The sequence below is a fragment of the Aythya fuligula genome, chromosome 6 (genome assembly GCF_009819795.1).
Source record: "Aythya fuligula isolate bAytFul2 chromosome 6, bAytFul2.pri, whole genome shotgun sequence".
Taxonomy (NCBI): domain Eukaryota; kingdom Metazoa; phylum Chordata; class Aves; order Anseriformes; family Anatidae; genus Aythya; species Aythya fuligula.
In genome coordinates, this window is record NC_045564.1 from 17,529,731 (window position 1) to 17,548,623 (window position 18,893).

The window sequence follows — 18,893 nt, forward strand, 5'->3', positions numbered from 1 at the left end:
TGTGCCTGATGCTTCCCTTCCCTTCACGTTGTTATTTGCAGAAGGGTTGCAGGGTCTTGGTCATGGTTCCTATACAATCAATAATCACTTCAGAGTGCTCTTAGAGATCACGTTCAATAAAAAAGCCTGTATAGGAGGACATCCTTAAATTATAGCATGACGTATTTTGACAAGACCTATTTAGGTTGAGAGAATTGTTGTTTTCTTGCTGATTTATTTATTTTTGGCTAATTGTTTTAACAGATCTTAGAGGAAGTTAGATGAAAAATGAATTATTCTTCAATTAAAATATTTTAAAGACCCCCCCCCTAGAGCAAATTATACCCTCAACTAAGTATTTGTACTCTTCAAAGTATCAGAATGTGATGTTAGCATAGATTTATGACATGATAAAAAAAAAAGTTCTAGACACATAATGCAAGTCTAATCATTATGGACTCTTTTTTTTTTTTGTTGAAAATGATATTATAAAAGTAATTTGATTGGGGAACTGATGATCTTAATGACTTACAGCTAGTTAGCAATCTTCATCCTATCTATAGATTAAAATTATCTCTTTGTTTCTTTGAAACAGCAAATGGAAACATTCTATGTTCTAATAACTGTCAGTGTAGCCCTAAATGTCCTTGCTATGTTACCTAGCACCCTGTAGAAATACCGACTTCTGAAACCAGCCACTTCTTCCCCCAGCTGATCTGAGAGTCAAGTCCAGTCTTGCGTCTGAATACTGGCTGAACAGGCTCTGCGCGCCTGCACTCTCCTTTATAGGACAGCAAAGCTGGTTTTGTAGAGGCATTGCTGAAGCAGCAAAAATACAGGTTATATTAATAATGGTCATCCATTACACTAAAATCCTATTTACAGGTTAAGTGGAACCCTGCATGGAGATAAATTCTTCTAGTACAGCTGTAACTTCTTGCAGGTCCCTGTTACCTCCTGCCTAGCCCAGGCTGTTCAGGCACATTCTGCCAGCCAGAACCAGCTCTGCTGGGACATGGAGACTGGACACTGCGCACCTGCAGCTGGGTGCAGAGCTCTGTTCTCGCCTCCAATGCTGGCTCACTGATTCCTCAGGCTGGTGTTGCACCTCAGACAGCCCCCCTTTTACTTAGTTATTTGTCACCATCCCCTTTCTTTGAGTCTTTGCTGATTTTGGGATGTGTGTTTTCTCCTCCTGGTAGGGATGCCCCAGGTGGCTGGTGCTGCAGGTGTTGGGAGCCCCATGGTCACCAGCCCTAAATGCTGGGATCTGTGTGTCTTGTGGCACACAGCTGTTTCCTCCAGGTGGGTAGGGCTCATCTATGAATGTTCTTTTTTAAACTGGTATATGTACTTTTGCTGGTTTTACTTATAGCACGAGTTGCTGTTATATATACATTGTAATTTATTAAGTAAACACAATTGCATTTGATTGTAATGTATTCAGGTTGTGGTATTTTCTTCCCCAATGATAATCTTCGCTGCCATCAGCATTAGGCGTTATGTTAGACTATGGATTACTGTCCGTGAATGGCTTTGGAAAGGTCACTGGATGTGGTGCAGGGGTTCTGTGAAGTCCAAAAGCTTCAGGAACGTCTTTTTAAGTTGGACAGCCTGAAGTATCAACTTGCAGGCGATCCCACTGCTATCCTCGGAGGTGGAAGTCTCCCGTCCCGCACGCTGCGGTGCCCCCAGCCCGCCTGGATGGCTGCTGGCAGAAGCACGGCGGAGCCGGGACGCGCAGGGCTCTCTCCGTGCTTCCCCGTGCCCGTTCCTGCTCCCTGCCTGCTGGGCCTGCCACGGGCGGCCCCGGGCGCTCGTTGTGGTTCCGGGGCAGCGCGGAGCTCCCGGGCCGCTCCCGGAGCCCCGCCGAGGCCGCCCCGCCCCGCCCCGCTCCGCCGACCTTTCCCCTGGCGGCGGGCACGGCCGATGGGCGGCGCGGCCCCGCCTGTTCCGCCGGCGGCAGCTGCTGGGCCGGCGTGTCCCGGCCGCGTGTCAGGCCGCTCCGCTCCGCTCCCCGCCGGTGCCGTGCCGCGAGGTGAGCCCGGCCGCGTGGGGGCAGCCCCCGCCCCGCCCCGCCCCGCCGCCCGTGCCCCCGGGAGCAGGCCGCGCACCGGGCCGGGGCTCCGCGGGCGGCCTCCGGGGGGCTCCCCGCCCCTAGGCGGCTCCGCGGGGCCTTCGCGGCGCTCTGCTGTGCTCTGCTCTGCTCTGATCTGCTGTGCTCTGCTCTGCCTCCCCAGATGCCGCCGAAGAAGGCAGGCGACGGGGTGAAGGCGCACCCCATCATCGGCCGGTTCGGGACGTCCCTCAAGATCGGCATCGTCGGGCTGCCCAACGTCGGGTGGGTGGCGGCCGCCTCGTGGGCATGGAGCGGGGCGGGCACGGGCAGGCGGGGCCCTCCTGCGTTATCTGGGGAGGGTGAGGGGCGCGGGGGGGGCCTCACGGGGCAGGGCTCCTGGGGAGCTGGTAAAGACGAGTGTCACGGACGGGGCGGGTGGGGGACAGCAGCTGGAGTCCCCTGGCGTGCTCCTCGGCTGGAGTGCGTCGGGCCTGGCGGAGGAGCCTGTCTTGAGGTGCTTCTGGAGGAGGGTGAGTCCCCTGGAGAGCGCTTGTGGTGGTGATCTGCGTGTCGTGCTCACTAGCAGAACCTCCAGGTGTTCACACACTTACAACCCTTGTGCAATACGATAGCAAAATAAAAGGGAGAAGTAAGGGCAAAGTGGCTGTAAAATGGTACAAAAATAGTATATTTACTATCTCTTTAATGAGATGAAAAAGCACCTTAACCATCACTATCGTATCTTCCATTCTGGTTAACGTTATGAAGTTTTTTGAAAGCTTTCCCTACTTCTTTCTTTTCTGAAAATAAGAAAGAAAACTTTGAACTTGTCTCAAAGCCATAATGAAATGACAAGAAGTCAGTATTTATATCTATTTACTTTTTCAGGGCCTAAGAGAGTTGCACACCAGAAAGGAAATAATTAGTGATAGCAATGGCTAACACATAAATGGAGAAAATAGCATTTGCAGTTATAAAACAACTTTCAAGGACAACTGTGACTGACTTCTGAGCATTTTGGCTGTGTACAGGGACAGCTATCAGACTTCTTTCACCCAGTGGCAGAGAAAGTCTGTAAAACTGAAATTAAAGAAAGAAACCAAACACCTAACAGAGTGTTTGAGGTGGAAGATTCAGGACTTGATTAAGAACTTTCTCTTAGCAATAACTCAGGAGTGGCTATTTTTGGTTTAATAAATGCCAACTAACAAAATAATCTACTGTCCGGTTTAAATGAAATGTGGTTTTTTTTCCCCTAGCAGTTTTACTGACAGTAATTAACACACAAAAAATCTTTGGTGAGTTAAACTGTATATTCATATGCACAAAAAAATCACTTGAAATCAATTAACTGATGTGACTTGCTTTCTTTGCTACCTTTTCTGTGTTTGGTTGTTGACTTTTATTGCTTAGATACTGAAGTTGTGTTAATGCGTAAATAAATCTGAAGAAATAGTATAGTTGTGGAAAAGGCTGATAGGTCTCAGCAAAGCACATTCACTTGAAATACGTTTCAGGCTTCCTGATTGTTTTCTCATTTTATGTTCAAGGAAAATAAGTAGTGGCCAGCAGAGCTGTGTTTTGCTTTTGACCTAGAATTTCTCTGCTGACATGTGCGATACAGTCACTTAGGGGAATTCTTTAGGGCACAGAAGAGAGGTAAACATGGAGTTTTGATGTGACACTCCGTATGTGCATTTGAAAGCATCTTGTACTAGAAACAGTGCAATGGTCACTTGAAGCAGAGGCATAGTTCAGTACTGCATGTGGTTTGGGATAATGTGCTTCTATCCAGCCCTTGTAAATTATTCTAATTCAAATTTGTTTAAAAAAGTCTTTTTTTTTTTTTTTTAAACAGGAAATCCACGTTTTTCAATGTATTAACAAAGAGTCAAGCGGCAGCAGAAAACTTCCCGTTCTGTACTATTGATCCAAATGAGAGTCGAGTACCCGTGCCAGATGACAGATTTGACTTCCTGTGTCAGTACCACAAACCTCCGAGGTAACTCAAGTTCTTCGTATTTTTCTTTGTTTAAACAGATGAAATGGTGTTACTGAAACCAAAGTTTGCATAGAAGTTTAATGCAATTACAATGACTTTGTTTTTACTGGTGTCTCTCTTAGTATATGAAATGGTATGTATACAAACAGCTGGACTTTGTTTTCCATATGACTCTTGTGCTATGAGTGAGAAGTCTGGGTACTGCTAGTCACTGCTCAGCTTTGTTTCACCTTTGAAGGTAGAGACTCCCAGGTGACTTGGATCTTTTGCAGAGATTTGGAAAATCAACAGTAACAATAGTGGACATACCTAATCTGTGTCATGAGACTGTTCATTTTAAAGTTTTCATCCTGTCTTTTACGTTGTTCAGAATACAATATATGCCATGGTTATTTAGCTACCTTGCAGCTTAACCTGTGCCATCAGTCTTTTAACAGTAATGTTTATGGACAGCCTTTTTCCCGAACTCTCTCTCCTTTTTTTGGGGCTCTGCTATTTGTTGCCTGATACATTCAATTATATTTAGTGCTCTCTCTCTTTCAAATCTTTCCCTGCTCTATAAGTGTATTGATTTTGTCACATCTTTGTTTTTTGGTAGTGACTGTTTTCATAGCCTGCTCTATGTGCTCAGTGTGAGAAATGGATTTGTGATTGAAAAGAAAAATTTAAGGTACTTTCAGAACCCAGAAACTAAAATAGATACTCGTAACTTATTAATTTCAGTTTTCAACTACATGCAGGTGTATCTTGAATAAAGTGAATGTACGTAAATCATAGGGTCAAATTATCATGCATGTCCGTGCTTTTGTTTAACATCTGGGCCTTGAGTTTTCGAGCCAGGTATCTCCCAGCTCAAAAAAGATCACTGACCAAGAATCCATTTGTCACCTTAATTTTCAGGTCCAAACAAGTCGCTTCTATCTGTAATTCCTACGTACTTCATAAATACTGAGAAATACACTAATACAGAGTTATTTGTTTAGGTGAATTGTTATAATGTTACATAATTTTTCCTTCCCAAGTGAGCATTAAACAGACTTGTTACTATGTAGACTATACAATAAAGCTGTGCTGAACTTGAGACAAAAACTTTGGTCTGTTGATTGTGCAGAAGTAACAATGTGGCTTATACAATTCATAGTTTTATGTTTGTTTGTTTTTAAGTCTAAATTGTAATAATATCACTGCTTGGCTGCATAAACACTCTGTTTCTTCTCATTTAACTATGACTGGCTACTTCTAAATCAGTAGTTGAAGTGACAAAGAGAACGAGCTCTTCCTCCTCACCTTCTTTGGCCATCTCTCTTTAGAAGGAATGCATGGCGTCCCACTCAGAAGCTGTCTGGAGAGAGAACACACAAAACCCCTTTCCTTTAATATTACTGGACATTTTACTGGACATTGTTATTGGATTACTTAAATGGATATGGGGATTAGTGAGTAGCTCCTCTGAATTCTGTTATTATGCTTTTCTCTCTTTAATATTTCACTGTAACAAGCAAAAAAAAAAAAGGCAGTAATTCAGTAGCACAGTAGACTGAGGTAATGCTCCTTGGACTGTTTGTGTTTATCTGGTTGGAACTAACTCAAGGAAAGGTGGCTGTGGTCATGAAGATACACAATTTAATTTACATTTAAATTGTAATTTAAATTCCTTAATTTCTCTTGAATAGTCTTGATTTCTTTCTTCATCTTTATGTAAGATGTACAGTGTTAATTTTCTACGTGTTTAGATTAGTAAAAGTAATCAATCTGTGCATGCAGAAATGTCATATAGACATTAAGTACTCGTTAAGCCAGCCTCATTTGCCCTAATGCCTGAAGATTTTGTCTCGTACAGTTTAAAGCACTGATGTTTTTATTTCCTATATGCTACACTTAGTCATGACAGAACTGCAGTCATTATTTGGGGTTGGAGGGAAGAGGGCTTTGTTGTAAGTAACGTATAACAGGCCAAAGCGATTTTGTCTGGATGCTTGGAGTCCAGCACTCCTGAGAGCCTCTTTGCTTAGCACGAGTAGCAGCCGTGCAGAGCGGCAGCAGCCAAAAACCTCTCCTGCCTGCTTGTGCTGGGCTCCCGCAGGTGTGGTGAGCATGACTGGGCCAAGCTGGCAGGCATTGTCACCTGGATGCTGGGAGGACATTGCTTCTGCCAGGGAGGGGTGGGCCCTGCTGCAAGAATAGCACTGGTCTGGGTTGTGGCTGCTCTGCCACCAGAGGAGGAGCGGGGCTCTCCAGGTACCGTTTGTTGCTTGAGGATCCATTCCCATTGCCACAAGATTAAAGCATCCGCTGGAGTGGGGCTGGTGTGCAGTTACCTGCTAGCCCCCACTGACAGCTGGCTGGTGTTACTTACTGGAAATGTAAATGTTTGCAAATAAAATGAATTGTAGGCAACAATTTAGAGGCAATGACATAAAGGTAAAGTTGTGCGTATTAGATCAAGGTGTACTGACTGAACCATGCTCAGTGAAAACTCACGGTTTTTATGTCGTGTTAACATCTAGCTTTTCCAGAGAGGAAAGGTGAGGTTTTGTTTTGTTCTCCTACCTCCATTCCCCCAATATGGGTACTTTCAGGCAAGGCTTGACTGACTAATGATTGAATTAGTTTCAGTTTAGCAATTGGAAAAAGATGATCTTTGTTGGAAGATAATCCGTTTAAGAACAAAAGCAGAAATATGTATTCTTTTTCCTGAATCTTAACCAGGTAGGAAACAACGGTATCCACTAATTTTAAAATAGAAAAGGTGTTCATCTTGCCAGGTAGCTCCTGCCTTGAAAATTGGGAATTGAAATCCAGAAACAATTGATCTGTTAACTGCAGGTAATATTTTAACAGAAAAGGATTTTAAAGTCTAGGCGTCTGCTTCCTGCTCTGCTTAAAATCAAATCAGATTATAAGCAGGAATGAGTAAAATATAAGTAATTTGTTTGGTCCATCCTTTCTCAAGTTAGCGGTATTCATTCAATTCCTGGTGTGTTTGCAGCTGTAAGTAGATGCATTGTGTGGCACAGTTGTATTCACAAAACAGCATTTATTGCAACTACAAACATTTCTGTTTAATTTAGGCTGTTTTAAATCTCTCCTGGATGTCTTTTTCAACTTAAATTTTAAAGCAATCCTTGTTATCTCACAGGGGAATAATATGTGAAGTACAACTAGCCCTCTTTAGCTCTAGCATTATCCTTCAGGATCTCTCTTTTTTTTTTTTTTTTTTTTTTTTTTTTCAGCAAATTGCCTATAAAAAAAAACCCTATTATGTTGTAGATTGTTAAAATTCATGCATTCAGATCTACAGTGCTTGAGTGGTGGTGACTGAACTAAATCTGAGCAGTAACTTCCATTGTTGTCTGGGTCATAAAAGTCTGGTGTAATATTAAATAAAAGTTCTCTTGACTGTATTGCAGGGTAAGGTATTTGGATACTTGATCAAGTTTTGGAGTAAAAATACTTTAATCATTTGGTGGAAATTGCTTGTTAGATCAGCAGTGGGACTCTTTGACATCATATGGGGCCTCCTCCAGGTTAAAAAATAGCATTAATGTAAATGAAAACTTCACCTATAATTCCAAAGTGAAGCATGAATAACTTAGCTGGCTGTAACCCTGGTATGTCAGCATCTATAAGAGAATCCCAGTTTTACAGAAAACTTCTGGCCTGAAGCGGCAAGCACACCATGCTGTTAGCATGCTTCTTCTCTGGGTATCGCTCAGTTTGATAACTCTTCAGTGAGATCTGGCTGCTGTAAGTTAACTTGCATGTAAAAAACTTGCCAGCAGTGAATGAAAAATCTTAAGTGGTGGGAGTTTGTGCCACCTTTTCTGCCTGGTGGGAGAGGCAAAATTTGATTAGATGTATTTTGGTGGTGTAATTACTTACTGAGTAGCATACGAGTATGTGTCTCAATCTGCACTGAATCTTCTACTTTTTTTTTATAATTTACAAAGGTGAAATTTAATTAGCAGATTTTTTCATTTCTGGTTCCTGTACTGTTAGGTTCAAGTTAGTACCACGGAGAAGATGTTTTTCATGAAATAGTTCTTGTGTAGAAATGACCAGAGTTCATCTGCAGTACCCGGTTTTTCAAAAGATGGTTTCTTTAATTACCTTGTGAGATGTTTTTACCCTGTGAGAACTTCTTGCAAGGTCGACTGCAGTAGCAGTGTTAGTACAATCTCCTGGAAGACGCAGGGACTGTACTGCTCCGTTGTGTTTGGAAATAAGCCGAAAATAATAGTGAGGACAGAGGACTCTGGATTTCTGAGAAGTTCTCACAATGTAGATGGTCATCTGCATTGCTACTTCTTGTAATTTGTGAAGTGTTAACAGATGACTCCTGCTTAAGCTATAGGAATGCTCAGGAAGGAAGTAGAATTTCTCTTTTCTAACAGATTTCAAATGAAAGCTTTTAAAGGAAGAAGAGCCCATACTGGAACCAGGAGTTAGTAACATTTCTTTTTACCAAAGGGAAAAGAATCTGACCTTTTTTTGCTGTGTGGGATCTTGGACCTGGTAGAGCCTGAGTTGAGAGAAGTGTCTTGAACCATTCAGGGAATGAACGCAAAGTAAGCGTTACAAGAATCATCACCCAGGCTTGTTGGAAAACTGCTGCATTATGAAATTGGCTGAAGCTTTTGGTTGTCTTTTCAGGGTATCCTGGTGGGTGTGAGATTTCAGTAAACTGCAGTAAATGCTGCAAAGAAATTATTAGGGCATTGTCATTGGAGAAGAATAAAAACACAGGGAGAGAAGCAGCATTTTGGATAGGTATGTTTTAATCTGAAGCCAAAGCTTTAGGTGCATGTTGCCTGCAACATTTTGCAACTAAACACTTAGTTGTACTAAACAATTACTTGGTTGGGCCACCAAGAATGGTGATTGTTTTACTTTGCTTGGGTTGTTAGCTTTTTGATACCCGAGACGAAGATGAGAAAACATCTTGGAAACCCAGCTACTTCGTCTTCAAAGGTCTCTCGCTTGTATTAGCCAACTGTGAAATAAATATGCTGGAGTTTTGCATCCATTGTCTGGCAAATGAGGCCGATTCTGGTGACAGTAGCCGATCTGCATATGAAGGTGTCTGTCCTGCTCTAATGTGCCATCTCTAGCGAAAGTGTGAATTCTTCTGATGGCTTGGCCAGGAAGCTAATCCTGCCGGAATGATTAGAGGCGAGCATCGAAAGAGAACATTTCTAACACTGCCTTTGTTTTTCTTATAGTAAGATTTGAAATTACAGTGGAAAAATGCTTTAAAAAAGTATCATTTTTCTGCCTTGCTGCTGACTTAACTTTTTGTCAAAAAGCAACGAATTCTAACAATTCTCTCAGGGAAGTTGCTGCTGTTTCTTGTGAAGGTTTTATTAGCTCTGCACCTCTGTCAGGTGGGAGGAATCAGTAGCTTAATGCATTTATGGAGTTATTGGTTTTTACCTTCAGAATGTGTGTTATTCTTGATAGTTCCTTAATGATGACTGATTAGCTACTTCCATTTGAATTTGTGTACTAGTAATTAAAAAAAAAATCGATAGAATTTTCTAAGAAAACCATAGCGGGACAAAAATGTGAAGCTTTCAAAGTTTGTTTACTTCCGAAGGTATTTATAAGAACTATAAGCAACTCATTCTATGTTGTAAACATTTTCTTGCATATTTTCTAATCTCACCCTTTTGAATGTTGTGTTGTATTATGGCTTGTCTCTAATCGCGTCACAAAGGTATTGATGACATGGAATGCATTGTTAAGTTCCCAATTTATTACAGCTGATGGGTATAGTAGTGCTTTGAACTTTACCTTGGTGAAGAAAAAGATTTTGTCCAGATCCTGTACTGTAATGTTTGTTTATTTGGAGGAGGGGAAAAAACAAAACAACAGCAAAACAAAAGCAAGAACAAAAAAAAACCACACATGCACACAAAAAAGAAACACACAAGCACCCCACATTTTTCTTGTGAAGTGTAAGAGGAATATTGAAAACAAAAATGGGATAGACTTCATAGCTTTAGTCACACCCTTTTCATCAACATTACTAGCGCATTTAGTCATGGGCATTAGATTTGGGCATTTTTCATTATACTTGAATGTTAGTAGGACAGTGAAGTGTTGTATTTATCTGAGCATCATGCTAGTGAAATATAGTTGGTGATAATTTACGGTGTTTGGAAATTAAGTACTGTTCCTTTTGTTTATGTATTTTGAAGCCTTCAAGTTGGAAGTCTTGATGCCTGTGGTGTGCTGTTTCTAGTCTTTCGCAAGTGAGGAATTTGCACCATTTTAGCATGGTTTTCTCTCTGCAGTTGTAAATGATGGCATGGTCATTTATGTAGACTGTGCTTTTAGTTGACACATTATCAGAGTTTTAATTGTTGTTTTCCCAAGATGGATTTTGAGAAGTAATTTTGGTTTGAATGTACTTGGTGTAAAATGTCACAGCTGTGTCCATTCAACTCTCAGCTTCATCTAAATTTGTTTTCTGCCTTCTTTCAAATTGTTTGTGTAACCCTGACCACCACTACTACTAGTTAAAACTACTGGTTTTAATCAACACTTCAAAAAATGCCCTTGTCTTCTGACGAAGTTGCTTAACTTACTGAACTAAACAGTAACCTTAGAGGTGAAAACAGCAGAGCGTGATAACCACGTATGAGTTTTATCCCTTTGGTACTATGAAAACTGCTCATTTCAGCATTTCAGGCCTGGTTGGTTATTTGTATAGATGTCATTATGATTCCACATTGTCAAAAAAAAAAAAAAAAAAAAAAGTGTTTTCATTTTCCATGAACTATGACAAATTAAAGAATGGTTGTTGTTTTACTCAAGGGAGGAGGGAATCTTGTCTTTTATACATGGCAAGTTAAATGGAGAAGAAAGATACTGTCATGTGCATCTTTTTCTGGAAAAGGGGAATGCATTTTCGTATTCTTAACTTATTTCTGTGCCAAATGTTTTTGCTGATATGCCTCAACAATGAAACTTTCAACTTTTATCTTTCAGCAAAATTCCAGCCTTTCTGAATGTAGTGGATATTGCTGGCCTTGTGAAAGGAGCCCATACTGGCCAAGGCTTAGGAAATGCCTTTTTGTCTCATATTAATGCCTGCGATGGGATCTTTCATCTGATGCGTATGTAAACTCCATTTATATGTTCTACCTGTAGCTTACAGGACAGCACTGTTGTACTTCAAGAACCGTAGAACCAAATATCCATTAAAAAATCACTTCTACCATTCAGCTTAGTCATAAAATTTGGCGATTGCTATCTTACAGTAATGATTTAGATGGTGAGAACCCGTGTTCCCTTGAAGTTGAGATTTGAAGCATATTTATGCAGAGCAGTGAGCTGACATGCCTTTATAGTTAATTACAGGGCTGATGAACAGGTAAGTTGGGTACAATTTGTTGTGCATCAGGAATACCTAGACACAAATTTGGTACGGAATAGTGGTACTCTGGTTTTCAATCAAGTGGAACAAACTTTGGAGGCAAGTGTATTGTGTTCTTAGGCTTTTACTGCTGAAAAATAGGATGTGCTCTGGGGAACCTAGGCCTTTCTCCAAAGTGTTTGCCTGGAAACCATCTTTAAGTAAGTGGGGGGGAGGGTGGTGCAGAATGCATTATCTCACCTTTGAGAACTTGGCCATATGTATATCTAGTACTACTGTTTTCTCCCTAAGTCATATGACATATACTTTGAGTAGAATAGAAAGCCATGGGATAACGATTGCAGCTAAGTAATGACCAGTATTTGAAGTGTTCTGAAAAGGTGAGGACAAATCTTCACTGGGATAAAGTGAAGTAATCTGTTGAATTTCTGCATCACTTCAGGAACTAGATCCATATGTGAAGGTGGTACTAATACATCGATATATTGTAAATGCTCGTGTTAGGACTACCTAACAACCATTGCTACAATTTCCCTAGAAGAAAGGGGAGATCAGTCTCTCCAAATCCATTGCTGTCCTGGGTTTGTAATTATGGTTTTGTCTGGTGCCAGTTAAGAACAAGTGATAACCTGTTTAGACTTGTTCTGTTTCAGTATTTATATCATAGATGCTTGTTATGGAACAAATTGATCCAGTGGAGAAGATGCTTTTTAATGTATATATTGAATAATATTACGTGTTTGTCTCTGACAGCTATTATAAGGGTTAATGCCCTTTGTGCTTTTCTTTGGGGGATTGAAAAAGCAATTGGACCATTCAGATACTTTGTATTCTTCGTATTAAAATCTGTCTCTTAATCTAGTCTTGCATTTACTTGATAAACGTTTCAGTTTCTTTTTGGGATTCTGAAATATAATGGTTGTGAAATGGTTATTGCTCTTTTTCTTCAGTCTTTTGGATCAAAAAAGATACTAGAATCACTTTTTAAATAGCACTTTTTTCATTTTCTTTTTTTTAAATATTAGCTTTCCTCTTATACTGCTCTTGCTAGACACATTTTAGTTAAAATGCCAGCTAGTCGTGAATTGTTGTAAAATTGTATTAATTGCCCATAAACATGAAGATCTTTCCAAAGATCTTTTCCATGCACTTCAAGGTCTGTGTGCCTGAATGTATTGAAGAAAGGTTGGTTAGGCAAACGGCGTTGTGTGTCACCCTGACACTGAGAAGTGTGGCAGACCACGCTCAAGCTGGAGTGCTGCTAGTGTCAGGCTGAGCATGTTGTTATCTACATGAGTTTGGGTTTTAGGCTTACTGGCTGTTATTCGCGTATTCATTACATTTCTCTGAAAAACTAGGAAAGGTAGGTAGTGGTGACTTTGCAGATCTGAAACAAACATAACTTTCATTGTGTGGAATGTGTTAATCCTGACAAGAAAAACTGGATTTCCCATGGTTATAAACAGCTTTTTATCCAGATCTGGGTAGAGTCATTTTGTCTTGGTATTGATGGGCTCCAGTCAAGAGGATTGTCCTTTGCACTGAGTTTGTTTCTTTTAATTTAGGTTTATAGTAGGAAAAGATGCTGATTACATCCTGCTGTGTGGGCTCTCTGTGGACTCCTGGACTGGCTACGGATGTACCAAAGTAGTGCGGTATGAGGTAGCAGGGTGTTGATCTTTTCCTCCTCTTCTGTGATTTGCAGAACTCAGATGCCAGTGGGAATCTTCTGAAAACTTCATGTTCGCTTATTGTCCTAGGAACTTGACTTCAAGAGATGGAGTGAGTGTTACTAACTCCAGCTGCTACCAAAGTAAATGTGTGCTAGACTGGCTTGGGAAACAACAGTTTTGTGTTTGGTTGGTTGTTTTTTGTTTCAGAAAAAAGGCTTTAAAACTAATGCTGTCTACCAGATCACATTATTTGAGTCTCTATGTTATTTTCCCAACAATGAAGATGCTTGGCCATTTATTTTATTTTATTTTTTAAATGTCAGTGTCTGATTCCATAATATAACTTATGGAACACCTTTATTGCTGCCCTGAAGCACATTATTTTACCGGGTAAAAACAGTTCTTGGACTATAATCAGAGGTAGCACAGTCAGATGATCCCAAGAATTTACAGGGATGTGTGCCTGGCTGTTCTTCTAGGCTTGGTTCAGTTGGAGTTTTTGCAAAAAGCTCACTCAGGTTGTGTTAATTAAGGTAATGACAGGTGACGAATTGGGTAGCTAGGAATGGAGAGCGGTTTGAGTGTAATGAGCTTCTGGAATCTCACTGAAGGTACTTTATAGTCCTAGGCTAATGGTTTTGATCCCGTTTTTCTTTATTCACTAAGAATATGTTGAATTTTTGCTTTCTTAAGGACAAAAGGGTCTGTTTGTGGTTTTTAGCTCCCACAACAGGATTCAGTGATGTTTATTCTGTGCTAAGGGAAGGTTTTTGAAGAAGATCATTGCCTATCACTTAGTCCACCGCAGGGCACGTAGGTGAGCTGCAGCTCTAGTGTTCTTAGAATAATTGTGATTAAGTTTCTGTTGAAACTGTGGAAGTTGTGTGTGACATTTACCTACGCTGTTTCTTGCATAAGATAAAGCTAAACAGAAGATTTATGTCTGCTTAATGTGGTACTTTATTTCATTTTGAAAAAGGAAAGTAACTCCACCTTGAAGTGGTTATGGATTTTCAGGCTTCTGATTTCCATATCCTAGATACACTGTTACTTTCACTGGGAGGCATGGTGTTTATGAATTCAAGGAAAATGTTTTTATGTGTAAACTACTCTTCAAATATATATACTGAAGGAGCAGCAATGTGTGAGAACAACATATGGTAGGGTAATAGGATAAGTAAAGCCAGGTAATGTGTTAGAGAGTACTGCTGTATTTTTGTGTGATTAGTAACAATATGGAGTGGGTTCTCGTAGCTCAGCAAACAAGTTTTCCCATACAGAGTAGAACTGTATGTTTTTCTTTCCTTAAAAACTTACTACAGTTTTTTTTTTTTCTAATAAAGTGCACAAACTAAAAATGAATACTTTGAGGTAACCAATTTGATATCAACCTTTGTTTGTTTATTTCAGAGGCTATCCCAGTTTTTTTTGAGGGAAATAGGGTTATATTTTATTTTTGGATGAATCAAAGTATGAAAACTTCTGTTCAAGCAGATGTATTCACTTATTATTAGTTGAGTGAACATGGGCTTTAATTCTAAATTTCTTTTTTTTTTTCTGTCCTGGATAATGGCATTTACAACATTAGCACCATGATAACACACACTTTAGACTAGTTAAAACCTTGTTCATCCTCTGAGCTTCATTGTTTTGAAATATTTCTCTCTCAGTTCTGTTTTCCACGTTTCAGGTGGATTTATGGTTTAACTGAGGCAGAAGCATTTTCATGGTGGCATAAGACAGGCTGTTTGAAGGTTGTAATAGTGTTTCTTCCCCAGTTGTATGCCTTCAACTACTTTCAACTTTTATGGCAGATCAGTCACAGGTACTTGTAGAAAATTACTTTCTTTGTAAGGCGGATTAAAAATAGTGACCCTGTCACAAGTGCAAATGTAGGAAACACTCTTAGATAACATTTTAGCAAGGAAATGGAAGTTGTCAATATTTAGTCCCTGCTACGGCTCCATCAAGTTTTGAGTGTTCTGGGTGCTAAGCAGCCAGAGCTTTTGGTGGTTTTGAGCTGCTTCTCCCACTGATACCCCCGGGTCCTAGTTTTCCAGGAAATGTGTTCCACATCCTTCTCTTATTTTTATTTGCTTTAATGAAATCCAGTCTTTCTCTTCAAAGGTACAGAAATTGGAAAGAAATCCATCTGTAAAAATACTTCTCTATGAAATGCTCTGTTCTAATAAATAAAAATGTGGCATTCAATGCCCAGTGCTCTGAGCAGGGTGGGCAGCCCCTGCTTTTATGGAGGGGATGAGGAGCTGCAGCTTGCCCATACCCAACGATCCGTCTGTCCCTTTGGGGCTAGGATGGAGCGGGGAGGGAACAACAGGCCTTCCCCACAACTTTCCCCACAACTTACTCAGAGTAATAACTCCACTGTTTTGCTTTTCTTGTAAAAATAGAAATGGTGATTAAAAAAAAGTATTTAGTTAAAATGGTCATTCTTGTGTCCTTTGAGCTCATTTTTTGACCTTCTGTTTAATTATAATAAAAGAAAAGCATTTTCTGTATAAAGGTGCTAATCTTTCTGTAGCTTTATATACTTGAGGCATGAGGCATTTTTTTCTGTCTTTTTTGAAGAAATCTTACCTACTGCTCGTGGAAGTAGCTGCTATGGAGAGGAGGCATATGATGATATCTCTTAGCCACACTCCATTGCTCCAGCGTTTCAGTGAGCAGAGTATGAGTTGCATTTCAGCTCCTCTGCACGTACATTCAGTGCACTGGGAATCATAGCGGCTTTGTGTTTGCAGCTGTAGCTTGGCTGTGTCGCTTCTGTTAAGCGAGGCTGCTTTCTTATCTTTATGATGTGTCAGAATTCACCTTGAAGTAATTAAACACTATTGTCTTACAGATTTTTTTAATACATTTTGCTTCAGTTTTTCTTAGGATTTTTTCTTTCTGTTAGTAAAACTATTTGATACCCGTTAAAAGTTAAGGTTCCTTGCTTATGTGTACAAACATTTGACTGCTAAGCTATCAGAGTTTGAAACTAACTTCCTGCACACATTAAACTAGTTAGTGTTATACAATCAAGATGTATTCCTGTATGATATTGAGTAGATAACAGTTCTTACTGAATTCTTCTTTGTTATTTGTTAGAGTAAGTAAAGTTGAATAAAATACTTGGAGTAGTTCAGTTTAATTAAACTTTGAATTAACTTTCAGTGATTCTGGTATATTAAAGCAAAAAAAATACGAAAGCTTTCAAATTAAAGTTGCAGACACTGCCATGTGAAACATTTTATTGCATTAACTAAAGCTTGTTTTCATGTTTTCATAAAATCTTGTGGGGGCTCTTGATTTTCAGTAAGGCACTGCATAGGAGATTTTTCAAACGCATATTTGTGAAAATAGCATTCCTCTGCCCACTTTTAGCAAAATCCTTGCTGAAACTGAAGTATTTTTTCTTAGCAAGACCATATCTGCATCATGTTTCAATTTTAGAATATCAGATTGGAAAAAAATAACAGGTAATTCATCTTAGGTAATTTGCTGTCTTTCTTTTAATTTTTACTTCTGAGCATTCAGTCCACCACCTTGAAAGGGGAGGGAGAGTACCAGATGTTTCAGGGGATGCATACAAATTTGCTTATCACTAGTTTGTCTTCATATGAAAATATAATGTTTATGTTGCAGGAGAATAGAGTTTTTCAGAGGATGGTTAGCTTTATTTTACTCCAGACTTTTTGTTATAGATGATATGAGCAGAAGCAGCAGAGTGATAGATTTCTTCCCTACTTACAGCAGCTTTTACCTGCAAGCAGAAACTGAGCACATGTGTAACAGCTGCTATCTAAATTTTGTAACCCTGTTGATGCTGTATTTGGTCTGCTGTGGAAAACTGCTGAAACTAATCAGGATTTTCACTTAGGCAAATAAAATTGATACTGGAAGGTCAATAACCTGTTAAGCTAAAGATGGATAGCAGAGGATAAAAATGTCTTAAAGCATTGCAGAGGAATTTTGCAAGATGTCTGTCGTCATTCTTACTTGAGCGTAACATTAGTCTCTCTCTAAGACCTAGGAAGTCACACTGTAAAATCACCCTCATCACCTGTTTTATTACTGTTGTTTGTTTTCTTTTGGTGTGCAAGTATGAACAAAACTTACTATTTGTACCTCAGATCTGCTTGCAGCATGCTCTACTGCTTTGTTTTCCATGGAAGAGTGAGCCTGCTTTCCTAGGCACATGGGTGAGGACTGGAAAAGGTGCTGGAAAACTGTCAACACTCCAGTGAGTTAGCCTTTGTCTTTGCTAATCAGTAAATTAATTATGTCACTGCCGAGTGGAAGCAATAGGCAAGCTTTAAGCTCTCAGGCCAGGTAACTATGTTTTAAAGCAGAGGTAAACTCAAGTGAGAGTTTGAATAGGCTTTATTCTTGAGTTTTGGCACAGTAATTGCTGTTCTTTGAGAGCTGAATAAGCCTCTGGAATACATGGGTATAGGGAACAAAAAACTTATGCACTGCTGAGTGGTGTCCTTTTTAACCCCGATAATGAAATAAATGTCTCCTGAAGAATTTTTTTCTTCAGAAAATGGGAACTGTGAATGTTGGAATGTTTTTGTTACTAAGCAAAAATCCAAAGTTTGTTTTACATTTTGATAGTAGTGTACCTAGGAGGTTTCTTTTCAGTCTCAGTCTCTGCAATATTAGTTAATTACTTATGCTCATTGAGAAGGAAATTTATTGTGCTTAAGTTCTTCTCTAGCCTTTATTACAGTTTAGTGCTGGAATTGTGAGTCTGATGGTTACTGAAGTTACAAAGGATTTTGGAGCCCACTTTGCCATTCATCTAATATATTGTTCCTCTCTACGTCCAATTTCTACTTCTCATCAGAACAGAAGGAAACATTAAAAATTCTTATCTACAGGCTACCACCCTTGTTGGAGTAACACCATCTAATGCCATTCTATTTATAGATGGAACTTGTTAAATTTCCTCAGCAGGGACTTAAAGCTATGACCTTGTAGGCCAGAAACAGGAGAGCTACCTACTGAGCTACAAGGGCAATCTCTCAATTCTGAAGAATACATAAAAAAAAAAAAAAATAAATTCTAATATACTGCACTGTGAGTCATAAAGTACTTGACCAGTAACACTCCCCCCGCCTCTCCTGAGAATAAAGACCAGGCAGGTTGTCTTTACTGAGTCATTGCTATTATTTGACCTACAACTACTTTTGTTATAGTTCTGTGTGTCATATGACAGTGCATAATTGATATTTAGGCAATACAGGTGGGATTTCAATTTCCTTTGCAACATTTTAAGGAAATTATCAAGCTGTGACAGTGTTTTGAATGTATTCAGGTGATTGTTTTTCAAATGTTTGCCTCCTTGAGTGGACATGTTTATTGATGCTGTAGTGGACCTTGGCTTTAAGACAGTGATACTTTAGTATTTTGTAAGTTATTTCTTCTTCTCTTTGCCGTGGGGTTTCTGGAAAGCTTGAAGGTAGAAATCCTGCAGTATTTTTTTCTTACTACTATAATATGAAATGTGAAAACCTGTGTTCCTTCAGTTGGAGGAATGTCACCTCAGAAAAGTTAAAATAAAGAATTCCATGTTAGAATTTGGGAATAGAAAAAGACAAGCAGATGGAAGTTGGATCAGCATTACTTTATTAGCTGCAGCAATTGTATCAGAATGGTGAGTGATCTGTAGACTGAGAATATTATAACTTTACATTCAGAAAGTTGCTTTCTCAAAAGAAACAGCAGCTTTTTTTTATTTTTTTAAGTGAAGTTTTCATTAGAACTTTGCAATAGGCTTGTGGAAGCACTTCC

General features: G+C 39.6%; 1 protein-coding gene across 1 annotated transcript in view; it reads left to right on the forward strand.

Annotated features, from left to right (window-relative positions):
* Positions 1 to 1,933: 1,933 nt before the first annotated feature.
* The window catches only part of OLA1 (Obg like ATPase 1), a 94,937-nt gene continuing 77,977 nt past the window's right edge, over positions 1,934 to 18,893 (forward strand). Inside the window, exons 1-4 of the mRNA XM_032189900.1 lie at positions 1,934 to 2,017; positions 2,220 to 2,320; positions 3,897 to 4,040; positions 11,034 to 11,161. Coding sequence (XP_032045791.1) covers positions 2,220 to 2,320; positions 3,897 to 4,040; positions 11,034 to 11,161 — 373 coding nt within the window. The 5' untranslated portion in view covers positions 1,934 to 2,017. The remainder of the gene's footprint in view (positions 2,018 to 2,219; positions 2,321 to 3,896; positions 4,041 to 11,033; positions 11,162 to 18,893) is intronic.